Here is a 13,428-nt window from a genome sequence, read left to right as displayed (position 1 = left end):
AGCATGAGATTTGCCTTTTGAACACTTTGATACTGTTATATTTTGTTCAGTGTAGATAGTCTGGTCTTTGATTTGGTACTTTAAAATCATCCAGTATTATTCTCAACCTAACCTACAGCTATATGCTCCCCAGGGAAATTAAGATGGATTAGAGGCTTTGTACATCTATGTTCCTGTGTTTTTTCAGAAGGTAACGATGTGTATGAATATAAAAATCCACTGCAGTTGGAAATGGACTTCTTACAACACAATTATGATCTCTACTTCATCAGCAATTTAAGATTTATTTTCACTAGATTAAGAAATTGTGTATTTTAGAAGAACCATGCTGATTACAAAGCTGTGGTAAAGGAGGTATGGTAGGCTGTAAAATAATGAAGATGCTTTTTTAACTATCTTATGATTTTTCATGCTATTTATACAAGACCAGTGTTCATCAAAATACATATTTTACATTGCCGAGTTGGCTGTATCCTAGCCTTGCAGTGCTCATCCTCTGTTTAAAATTCACGAAGAAGAGACCAAGAGAAATACGTAAATCTCAGTGTTGTCTTCTGAACTCTTCTTTTAAAACCTATGTTCTTTCTCTCACAGTGAAAACTCACATGCAACAAGGATTAATTTCTGTTGCTGCTCGTACTGTGATAACACATCTAGTCAATCACTTAGGCCACTACCCTATGAGTGGAGGTCCTGCTATGCTAACCAGTCAAGTGTGTGAAAACAACGACAATCCATACAGTGAAAGTCCTGAACTTTCTCCTGAACTTTTTGAGAACCCAAACCTTCAATTCTTTGTGTTAAACAATACTTCCCTTGTGTCTTGCATACAAATCCAAGCAGAAGATGACATGCCTGGGGGAGGACTGTCTGCTGGACTTGCATCTGCTAATTCAAATGTTAGAATTATAGTGCGTGATCTATCTGGCAAATACTCATGGGATTCGGCCATTTTGTACGGACCATCATCTTTGTGTGGATCTTCACAACAAACTTCTTTTGCACTTTCATTATCTCAACAAGATAAACCGGAAGATGCTCTTTCATCTTTTGAGCATGTGGAGGATATATCTGCAAGGGATGGAATTACACTACAAGTAAAAAGGAAATTTAGAGACACTGTACCAACATGGGATACCATTAGGGATGAAGAAGATGCCCTTGATGAACTCCTGCAGTATTTAGGTGTTACAAGCCCTGAATGCTTACAGAGAACTGGTGTCTCACTCAACATTCCTGCTCCTCAACCAGTCTGCATCTCAGAGAAGCAGGAGAACGATGTCATCAATGCAATTCTGAAACAGCACACAGAAGAGAGGGAGTTTGTTGAAAAGCATTTCAATGATTTAAATATGAGGGCTATGGAGCAGGATGAGCCAACCTCACAAAAGCCCCAGTCAGCATTTTACTACTGCAGATTACTTCTCAGTATACTGGGAATGAATTCTTGGGATAAAAGGTAAAAAGTAAAGACTCACAATTTAAGAACTTTCTTTTAAGGAATTGTGTTATTTTTACAATGTAATAATAGTTGATCATACAGTGGGTTAAGCCAAAAATACTCCAGGCCAGCCAACAAAAGAGGAGAGGGAATGTGCAACTAAGTGGAAAATGGCAGTTTTCTTCTGCATTTCAACCTGTCATTTAGAGAGACAGAAAGGAGGTACTTGTTGCCTTTACTGCTATTTATATTCTTTCCTTATAACAGTGTTGGAAGGCAAATGGAAGGAGTGATATCTTTTCTAACAATCCTTTCACCAACGGTACTAAGGGGTGCTAGTATGGGTAAAGAAGGCATCTTTTTTGCTTTCTTTGCTTACCATGTATGTTCCTGCAAAAATGATAACCTTTCCATGACAGAATGAGACTCTGAAAGTGTCATATTCTCAGCTATTGTGTTGCTGGACAGTGTCCTGCTGCTTTGTCTGCTAAGAGCATGCTTGCTTGCATGCATCCTCAAAGCATTGCATCTGTGTTAGCTAACAAGAAAGATGTGTCCCCTACTATTTATTTCAACATTGGCAATGTTTGGGTATTGTTTAGAACAACAGGAGACAAGCCATGTTCAGTTACAAAAGTAATGTCTCCGTGTTATTTTTGTGTGGGTGTAGTTAGGTATATGTCTGCATATACATGTGGGTATGTACAAATATTAGCATCCTAGAATTTAAGGGCACTTCTGAGATCCTCTTTTGCCTTAGCCATCAAATTCTGTATCAGAGGCATTGAAATATTTTCTTACTATGAAGAGAAATGGATATTCTGTGTCACTGGAATCAGACAAAAATTTGGTGTTATAACCCTTCTTATTTGGGTCTTTTATTCCTCAAGGCAGTCTAGTTTTGAACAGTACTGCTCTTAAACTCATTCCACTGTGTTTTGTGGGAAACATCTTAAGCACAGTTTAAAAGAAATGAAAAGTGCCTTTCTTGCTCTAACATTGTTTTGTTTTCTCTTAAAATTTTTACAGCTGGCTGGGTGACTACTGAGCTATGTTCTGGTCACTTCTGCAATTCAGAATAGCAAAACTTTGTATTTAATGCACTAACTCCCCAGGACAGTAGATTATGGGAGTGTCTTTTGTCACTAAGCATATATATTATGACCTAGTAAAGTGTGCAGCTTATATGCATCAAAGGGAGTTCTGTCTGTCCTTCTGTAGAGATCGATCACAGTTGGATCCAATAGGTTGACAGAAGAAAGTGGAAAGAAGTAAAGGTTGTGCTTAGGGCTATAATGGATATAGAAGATTTCCCGGAGTAAAAAAACAGCTTGCATATTTTTTGAAAGGTATCTTAATATTTTATATAAGAATGGACTATCGAAAAGGCAAAAGCATTTGTTGGCTGTTCTTGAATGCACCTGGAAATGTTCTTGTACCATTCTTGTACTGTTCTGTATCCATCAGCAAACAGGTGATAAGAGTTACAAATTTCTCTATTTAGAAGAAGCTTTCATCTCCTGAAGAAAAATGAGAAATTACTTCGAGAGCTCAGAAATCTGGACTCAAGACAATGGTAAATTCTTTTAGTGGCTGCCTAGTTTTAAGTGTGCTTGTACTTAAATGACTCTACTTGCATAGATGGGAGAGTTGAACTAATTTTTAAAATAGGTTTGTAAATTATTCATGTATTTTGCACTGTATTGTAGTTATTGGTGTTACACTGAAGTTCCATTGGTGTTGTTTGTAGAGTGAAACTCTACGAGTAGAATATCAGGAGATAGAACAAGTTTCAGAATAACTTAAAATTATGAACATTTGCATGCATAACATGGAATAGTTTTAAAACTTTGATATCTCAAAGTCTCCACATTTTAAGCTTTGGCCAATTGTTTAGCTGTTTTCCAATACTGTTAGTGTTTGAAGACATGGGATTCTATTTGGAGTTGTAGCACAGAATTAAAAACTACTGATTTTTTTTTAGAAGTAAAAATAAAATCCAGTGGAGGTTTTAGAAATGTGAGAAACCACCTTCAGTTGCTCCAGTGTCTTAACAGCAAGCTGTGAACAGAAGACGTCGCTATAGTCCTTAAAGATTCTTCATTAGGTTGCATAAGCTATATTTGCCACATTCACAAGGCACTGTTATTAACGGGCAGTGCAGTGTCGATAATGCCTGTGTTACAGGTGTTGCTCATTTCAGAAGCCCAGCTATTCCATTAGCAATTGGTACTGCCAGCACCATCCTACATCTTAGAAGTGATTGAGTGCTGTTTATGTATAGCAAAACTTCAGGCTTTAGATAGAAGACTAGTCTAGAAAAGACAGAAGGGAAATACGGAAATATATAAGGTATTCAAAAAGAAGCCATATAGCTGTACTTCAACTCCACTATATTTTTTGAAGCCATGCTCTGTGTGTACTGTTTGCATATGTTGGTTTCGTATTAGTAAAGACACTGTCATGCAGTGACTGTTCTCTGTTTTACAGCCGAGAGACACACAAGATTGCAGTGTTTTATGTTGCTGAGGGACAAGAAGATAAACACTCCATTCTTACTAATACTGGAGGAAGTCAAGCCTATGAAGATTTTGTAGCTGGTCTTGGCTGGGAGGTATTATTAAAATGTTTATATCCTAAGTTTGTTTGCAGAGAAAATTACAGATCCCTTTAGATATTGTAAGTCTTTGGTTCTTCAGCATTACTCACAAGTACTGAAATACACTGTTTTTCAAGTGGGATGTAGAGAAGAATCCTGGTCTTAATTTCATTAGCAATACTCACTATTTAATTTTAAGCTTTCTCAATTTAAGAAAGTTTGTGCAGGCAGAGATGATTCTTTAACATGCAGTCCTGTACTTGGGTTTCACGGACTGATTAGGAGGCATCTTGATTTCCCTGTAGACCTGTAAAGTGTTAAGTCAATTGAAGCTTGAGATTTGCTCAGATTTGGTAATCCAAAAAATACAAACACGCAGCTTCTCTTATGTTCCCTTCTTCCTGCCTTCCACTGCAGGCATGTATCTGTTCACACACTCTGCTCCATGTCTCTTCCAGCAGTCAGAAATAATGTGATGTACCGTCATCATCTATGTGGACCTGCAGCTTTTTAGTCACCAATTCAACACTGTTACTAGGATTTCCTTTTTTGCACCCTTTCTTTCTGACTGCACAGGATTAACTTCTGTTGTAAAGTTCAACTCTGCTCTGTTGCACAGAAGTACAGGAACCACTCCTGCTCCTGACTGCTGCATGAGAATCTGCAGGTTTTCTGGTCCACTTGTGTTCTTCAGGATTGTCCACAGGAGTGTCCATCTTATTTGTTCTTTTTCCTACTCCTTAGGTATATAAAAGCACTACTAGATTAGCAGTAGGCTCTGACTTTTCCACACGAACAGAGGAAAACTGCGAGAAGTCTGCCGACTGTCACAAACATAGATGTTTATTTCCCACGTTCCTGACTCTTCAGGAGAAAAAAAAAATCACATTAGTGTCTTCAAATACCCTTCTTTAGTGGGTTAATTCTATTAGCCTTTATTAGCTAGATGAAAGAGTGGCTAATTTGGATTAGTAGTCCATGATGAGACATCTACTATTTTAACCTCTTAACATTAAATTCTGGATCCTTTATTAACAGAAAAGCAAATATATCCCACATGGGCAGAGATTAAATGTATTCATGTCTGAGGTACAACTTTCTTTAGGTGCTGTTGTAAAAGGCCATTAAGCATGCTTATTTGTTTCAGTGACAAATTATTTCCCATTGAACTAAGACTTAGAAACTTATTTACTAGTTATCAGGTTTTTGCATAGTCACAGAATGAAAATTTCTCAAGAAAATATATGGAAGATAACAAGACAATCTCAAATTGCCTGGTTGTCACACAGGGTTTTTCAGAGCTCAGGTCAAGGCTGATGTAGTATGACAGAATTTTTTTTAAAATTTCAAAGTGTAAAGAATTTATTTATCACCTGATTTTTTTTTTTCTCCTAATGCTTCCTGGGCTTTACTTCTAGGTAAATCTTACAAACCATTGTGGTTTTATGGGAGGACTGCAAAAAAACAAAAGCACTGGACTGACCACTCCGTATTTTGCTACCTCGACAGTAGAAGTGATGTTCCATGTGTCAACAAGAATGCCTTCTGATTCAGATGACTCTCTAACAAAAAAGGTAGGAGTTCCTGATAAAAGATTTTTTTTTTGTAATAAACCCAGAGATATTAGAGTAAAAGAAAATCCAGTAACTTTAAAAAAAAAACAACATAAAATATCATAATACCTTTACCTGCTAACAGTTGGTATTTTACTGAAGTAGGTTAAGCCATATAAATTATTCTCTACCAATTTCTACTTTTGCCATACTGGTGATTATTGCCATCATTGCAAATGATGGCTGGACCACATGTATAATGGTGAAAAATGAAGGGAGCTTATGGTTTGTGTAGAAGAAGCAGCATAATGTCTGAATGATGTTTTAGTAGTTTGAGACTTTAACTGCCAATTAATAAATATGAGGTGAGTACTTTCTAAGATGACTTTTTACTCACGTAGAGTCACATGCTGTCAACGTAATTTTTCCTTCAAAAAGAAGGTAAAGATATTAAGAATTTGACAAGGTATATTGTATATAAGGTGTTTTGTCTTGGAGCAGAGACATGATATGATCTCTCAGAGCCACATTAAGAAAACAATGGTTTTCTGTATTGGTATTTTTTCTTTATAATTTAATAATTCCACATGAGTGATAGTAAGTTACAGTCTTGAACATGTGTCCTATTACAAATGAACAATTGGTTATCATTAGACTGTCCCCCGTCCTGTGTACATACATCTTCAGATGTGCTAATCCATTCAGTAGACACGTTAATGAGCACTGGTTGAAGTGTAATATTGGAGGAACTGAAGCTGGTTGACCTCAGCATGGAGTTTAATACTTGTAATTAAATTAGACAGTAGACAGTTAGTAAAGAGAGAAATAGCCATGCCTCTAGCAAGCTTCAATTATTAATGACTTTTTTCTTCTATGTGTTCAACTTGAAGAAAAAAATATTATTCCTATTGTTACTATTACAGACTGATGATGAGTTCTAACTTCTCACTGTCACATCTTAGGTTGGTTTATTTGTTGTTTGTTTTTTTTTTTTTAATTAAAAAAGGTTTTTTCTTGTATGCCTATGGTGCTGGGTCCTTTCTGTTATTTCCTGAAGTACAGCGAGGGTAATACTTAGGTTCTTAAATTATCTACAAAAGCGGTTTAAAGCAAAAATAACTAATTTTAACATGAGATTGTTGCTATTGTTCTAGCATAGAACAGTGTGTGTGTATATATATTTTTCTAAGTTCACTGGCTTCTGTATTTTTTAAACAGAAACTTGGTTTTATAAAAGACAGCTTGTAATTATCCTTACAATGTTTGTTTATAATATGTTTGAATTGGAGCATTAAAATTGTTGACAAGGGGGAAGATCTGTCTCAGTGAAAATTAATTAATAATAAATAATTTGCAAATGCTGTGGACTTCAGCAGAGCACGCAGGCAGGATCTCATATCTGTTTCCAGGAGCACCCTGAATCTACACATAGCTGATTTTGTCAGGCAAGGTTCAGTGCTGGTCCAGGCTTCCTGTGATTTAGTTTGAGAAAATGGTGTCAGCTGGACTTTTTAACAACTCCAGCCTGGCCCAGGCCTATTTCTCTCCTCTTCTATCCACCATCTCTCTCATCATTGATTTGGAATATCTGAGGTCTGTATGGATATGTAGAGTGTACCAAAAGATTGGGATTATATTTATAGCTCAGCTACTGATGGGCTGTTTAATGAAGCAACTTTATTTCTGTGTGACTTTCTTTCCTGTTCTTCCTCAGTGTGTGTTTTTTGTTCTTCTTTTTAAGCCCAGTTTCCCCATGAATGGAGGTTTGTGAGTCTTCCTTTATGTCTCTCTTCTCTTCCCTAACACCTTTTGGCCCATTTCAGTCAAACTTAATAGAGACATGTTTCAAAGGTGTTAATTTCATATATGTTTAATGAAGATAGGCTAAGTAAAGGAGACAGAGGCTCTTAGCACTCCTAATCAGCAGGTAGAGGCTGCATGGGAAGAAGCATTAGACGTCAAGGAACCAGCACCAGAGAGAGATGCTATGAAAGTCACCCAACCTTGAGAAAAGCATCAACTGCAGTTTGCATGTTGGGAGAAACCACCAAGTGGTATCAGGAGACATGAGTAGGAAAAGAAGCTTAATTCTTTTACTAGTTCTGCATCTACTCGTGCTGCTTAGCCTGGACACATCAGCAAAAGGAATGTGTTTTATGAGATGCTGTCCAGCTCACACACAACATAGGGGACCTCAAAATCATTCGAGACCCACATGGGCACTAACAATTGTAATTGTTCTGAGTGCATGTACTGCTCATGACCTCCAAAGAAACTTGAGTTTTGAGCTTCTCTACAGGTCTTTCATGTGTTTTCTTTGTCTGTTTCATTGAATGGGAGAAAAACAAGCAAACTTGCAGTAGTTGGCTTAGAACTGCTGCTGGTTTTTATATTGTAAATGTGCCTAGAGGTGCATGATAGGTTCATCTTATAAATGGAAATTAAATTAAATTAAACCAAAACTTCTTCCTGCCAGTCCAGCCACTACAAAATCTAGATTCTGCTGTTTCAGAGTCTAAGTCAATTTTAAACTTATTCTCTATCAGTCTTACAGAGTAGTAAATAAAACTTTTAAGTGTCTTGGATACCTCTGAAGCATTTGTTTCTGAAGACGTGAATAAGAGCAAGAGAAGATATGAATTCAGGGAGAACAGATTAAAATCTTCTGAATAGGTAAAGGAACTTAACATTGAAATGCATATATAAAACAGGTATTTAATTTGCAAATAGTAAATTAAAGATTTAATGCTGATAATGCAATCCATTTTGTTTTTCTTAGAATTAAAGGTTAGAGTAAAAAATATTTACACTACCCTTACAAGAACAAACTTGCAAAGAAAATATCAGGATTAAATGAAACTGTGAAGACTCTCAGCTCACAGAGTGAGAAAGCTCATGTATGTGCCTCTACAGCTTATCACCTGTCTAGCTCCTCTTTCCTTAGCCTGATAAAGGAGTGAAGGCATTGTAGGTGAGAATATCATACACAAGATATGTAGATAAAAAGTAGTAATGTTATTAATTATTGGAATACTAATTCGTCTTGGGCTTTGGGTGTATTATGTTATTCTAGGTTATATGTGACATTGTCCTAACCACACAGAAGATTTATAGCTCCCAGTATTTATAGCTAGGTTTTTTGTGGTATTAGCATGTATTGGGAACTTGAAGGTTTATAGATGTAACTTACTAGTACAATTTTTTTTTGGAGTTACAATTAAGTACACATGTTGCTTTTAAAAAAAACAAACACCATAGTTGTTGAAACAAAGTTTTGTGAAAATTTCAGCTAGATGGTACATATGCTGTAGACAGTAGTGCTGCTTACATTTAATGGGCAAAAGTAGCTGCATTAGCCATTACTTCAGATGTTTCTGCTCCTTCTGTTCTTTTCATAATGAACACTTTCATTTCTAAAGAAGAAAAAAGTTGGGCCTAGCTGTTGTATCATAAGAAAATATGATAGCCTTTTTTCTCCCTCCTTTAGGTAAGTGAGTATTAGAAATTACAGTAATTTTGGCAAGAGTTCAAGGGTTAATGCAACAGATAAATAAAAGGAATTTTCTGTAAATTGAGCCCTGCATTATTTCACTTGTCTTGCCTTTCCAAACCTAACTCATTTAATTTTAAAAAGTAAATACTTAAATTCTTCCTGACAGTGTGCATTGCTTTTACTATCGTCTATTACTTCAATTATACTTGGTATCACTTAGAACAATCTGCCATTTGGAAATTTCAGTATAGCCTGCAGCTTAGTATTAAGTCTGGCTGCTATTGTAACATGTACAGCATATGACACTAATGTATCAAAATTAGATTTGATCATCCCTCCTGGTTATATTTATTTCACATTTCTTTTGTATTCAGTTAACATAAATGTATTAGGAGAGCTGACACATGATGATGGCTATAGAGTAAGAATATTTTAAAGTATTTTGAGTTAAATTTGAAATTTCAGGTAACCTAACGGTCATTTTTATATATTTGTTTTAATGGAGTAGAGTTTCAAAGCAAGCGTAAAAAAAAAAATCTGTTTGGCTCTGACATCTCCTCAGGGCTGTCTTCCTTCCCAACAGCTCAGGTTCAAAATGGCTAAAGCAGAGTTCTTAATCTTTCTCATTGCCACCTTTCTGGATCACCATGGATAAGATGACCATTGTGCCTGTCACTTGTGCCCATAGCCTGAAATCATCTTTCGTTTGGTCCACTTTCTGGATTCTTACATTCAGTCTGTGCTTAAGACTGTGTTCTTTTTTTCTGCGTAACATTTCTTACAACATATCCTTTCTATACACGCAGTTAAAATTTATCCAGTGTACCCTAAACTCTTGTTTTGATTGCTGAACCTTCCTTTCTCTGGCCTTGACACTTTCATTCTTGAAGAATGCTGCTATGAAAGACATTTTTCTAATCTTTTAACGCCTTTTTACAGTTTCTTTGCATTTGTCCACCTCCATTTTGTGTCTTGCCTTATGCTTAGATAATAAACTCTAGAGCAGTTTGATCTGCATTTATGCAGTATTAGCATTTTAGAATATTGGTATGTAACCTATAGTTCCAGGTGTTTCAGCTATAGTGTATTACTGGTGACTTGAAGTATAACATCATTTTAGAGAATTTTATTATTTATATTATTGCTGTGCCTTACGTCTCTAATAAGGATTTACACTTTGTTTTGCTTACTGTGATTTATGCACCTACAGAGTTGTACATTTAGGAAGATAAGGTCAGGAAATAGTGTGACACAACTGGTGGTGAGTTTTGAGTAACCATTGACACAGATTTCAGTCTTAGTACCTGTACATTCTGTGTGCACCACATCTGATTCTGCTAGGTAACACTGGGACCACACCTTCTTTTTGGGAAGCCATGTTGCTGTCTGTCCTTTAGGTTTCAGTGAGCAGGGGTGGTTGTGGCTCAGTATCTTTGTACCACTTGTGTCCAGAACACAGAATTCTGGGATGCTTCCAATTCAATACAATGGCATAAAGAATCCAGATTAAAGTTGAAAGAAGTCAGGCTCTGGTTCTCCTGTGCTGTAATAATTACAGTGAATGATGGATTCTCCAAATGTTTGCTGTGCTTGCAGGAGAGCTTTGTTGTGAAGCGCTGCTCAATTTCAAGGTCCTTCAATAGCAAACTGAAAAATGAAGCAGAAAAACTGAAATTCTTGTTTCTAAAAAGTTTATGCAAAACCTAGCAGACCTTGAAAGGGTTTTCTAGACAATTTCAGGTACTGGATCTCTTCCATGAATCAGGTGTTGTTGATGAGTCAAGTTACCACCATTCAAGCTTTCTCATAAGTTTTGCTTGCTGACCATGGCAGGGACATCTGAAAGAAGCAATATGGAGCAGTATGTTAGTGTCAGAGCTTCTTTTGATCTACTCTTGAAAAAGGAACAGAAGGACTTATCCAGAACTTATTCTCCAAACATAAAGATTAAATCAGTAACACCCAGTCTTGTTTCCTTGTCTGTTATGTTTGTCAGTCTTCTACCTCCTATACCGGAAACAAGGCGTTGATCATAGTTTTGATCCTGCGTCTTGTTATAAACCACCATTCACAGTTTATACCATCATCCACCTCCTTGTACCATCTGGTTTTGACTCTCAATCCATTATATGTCACAGAGATACCATTTTACACTTTACTCAAACTGGATCTTTGTCAAATCATTCTTGGTAGTAATCATGAGGTGAAACACACCAGATAGCACTTGGGACTCATTGAAGTAATCTGATTAATTTTCCTTTTCCCCTGAAGCAGTTATTACTTTTAGCCTGGAATGTACACTCACACCTCTGGGGGGGTATAAAGCAAACTTTGAAATTGGAGAGAAAAGTCACTAATGCTTCAGTACACTTGGCATCCAAAAATATGTGCCCCTTGTCAGTAGTTCTCCTGAAATAACCACACAATGCACTTCTATCACACCAAAATCTGTGTCAGTCTGATGTGAAAGCATGCATCAGTAGCTGTGCTCTGTCTGGGTAGCTTTCACAGAAGTGCAAGAGCCGATGTCCTGTCTGATTAGCTGCAAGTATCGGTAATAGGTACACAGGCAATATTTGGTAAATGAAATTCAGAGGTAGTGATGCCCTCAAGAAGCTGTGCTATGGAAACCCTCTATATGTTTTGGATTTTAAAGCTATTTATTTGGCATGTACACTGTCTCCTGTTTCTAACCGTGTATGAGTTTGTTGTCTTTGAGTCCAAAGATGGTAAGTAAAGGAGGACTAATTCTTCTAGTAAGTAGTTCAATATTGCTTAATTAGGAATGGTGCGATTCAGTAATGGGTATATCAGTCCTAGTTCTGCTCTTTGGCAGTCAGTTCAAGGAGTTCAGTTCAGTCACTGCACCAGATGGCCATCCCTCAATTTGGGATCATGCAGTTTTTTCACATTCCACAAGATTTCATGTCTAAACTGATTTGCCTCTAGCTTTCTCTTTGGTTAGGGAGCCTCATCTTTGCTGAGCTTTTCACTTGCTTGTAAGTGCAGGCCCATCAGTTCCTCATACCCTTCTCTCATTGCCATATTTCAACAGATGGTTTGACTTCAGCTAGGAAGGTAGGAGAGGTTCAGGCCCTCAGAACAATTCCATGTCTTTTATAACATTCGTCACTGTGAAGTGTCATCCAAGGTTTCTGCAGCTGGTGTTTGCATGTTGCACATCAGTCATTCAGGTTGCTGCCTGGTTTTGTTCTAATTTAGTCAAACAAAACTCAGCATAGTGAATGTTGTTACAACCAGTTCTTTTGTTGGGCTGGGTTTATGGTTGGCACAAGATCATCCCTAACTAAGTGTTATTCAAAATAATTCAGCCATCTCAAAAGAGGCAAGACAGCTTGCTTCAAAGGAACTGCAGTCACTGAAGATTAGATGTATGTATGATCTGGTCCAGGCAAAACAAATGACTTGTTGAGCATTAGACAAGATGTAGGGTATTGATGCCATCTGTCCTTTGCCCAGTCCAACACTGAAGAAAATCCTTTTCTAATAGAAATACAACCCTGATTTTCAGTCTGATACAATTTAAAGCCAGCAGAGAAGAGCTGAGGCAGCTTCTTTTTTTCCTGGGTTTTGTTGTTTATTTTTTTAAATGTCCACTGCTGACAACAGGTATAAGCCTTCAGATAAAACAAAGGTAGCATTCCAGGAGGTTTTGTAATATAAACAAGTGAATACTTGCAATGAAATTTCTCTGATGACTGGTATATGCATTTTGCTTTTATTTAAAGTGCAGTTATATTCTAAAATTAATACAGAAAACTGTTGCCTTTTTATATACAATAACTTCTTGCAAGTGCTCAGATTAATGTCTGCATGTTATCTGTTAGCAGCAGTTCACAGTGTTGTCCTTTTAATAATATCAAGGCAATTGTTTGACATACTCTACCTAAAGCTGTGCAAACAAACTGAAAACTGGGGGTGAAGACAGTTGTCAGCTATACACAAGGAAGAAGAAATGAGATTCCAGCTTGAGTTTTTAGAAACAGCCCTTACTGGAAAGACACTCGTGTTTAATAATATTTAATGTATTTGATCAGTATATGTAAAGCCTCTCTTCATGATGTTAACATGTGTTTATCAGATGGTAACGTTAAGCAGAAGGAGCATTTTGGAGCTTCAGTGCAGGTAATTACAAAGTGTTCAAGATATTGCTTAATCTGGTTATATGATTACAACTGAGGATACAGCATGGATTTTGAGGAACCCATTTGGCCATTCTGAGCCAAATCAAGAGCCATTTGGGATTTTGGGGGGTCAGGGTGAGTTATTTTTACAAAGGTATACAGGTTTCATGAGAAATGAGCATTTCACTAGTTAATCT

The 13,428-nt window shown here is 36.8% G+C and overlaps 1 protein-coding gene across 8 annotated transcripts in view; it reads left to right on the top strand.

The window, feature by feature from the left end:
* Positions 1-13,428, top strand: part of RALGAPA1 (Ral GTPase activating protein catalytic subunit alpha 1) — a 134,990-nt gene that overhangs the window by 87,735 nt on the left and 33,827 nt on the right. For all 8 annotated transcript variants that reach the window (XM_075103373.1, XM_075103372.1, XM_075103367.1 and 5 more), the window contains 4 exons: positions 595-1,459; positions 2,946-3,017; positions 3,932-4,055; positions 5,459-5,614. In XM_075103373.1, coding sequence (XP_074959474.1) covers positions 595-1,459; positions 2,946-3,017; positions 3,932-4,055; positions 5,459-5,614 — 1,217 coding nt within the window. The remainder of the gene's footprint in view (positions 1-594; positions 1,460-2,945; positions 3,018-3,931; positions 4,056-5,458; positions 5,615-13,428) is intronic.

Source organism: Phalacrocorax aristotelis, chromosome 9, assembly GCF_949628215.1.
Source record: "Phalacrocorax aristotelis chromosome 9, bGulAri2.1, whole genome shotgun sequence".
NCBI lineage: Eukaryota > Metazoa > Chordata > Aves > Suliformes > Phalacrocoracidae > Phalacrocorax > Phalacrocorax aristotelis.
The sequence above is the reverse complement of the archived record's forward strand: the minus strand, read 5'-3'. Positions and strand labels throughout refer to the sequence as shown.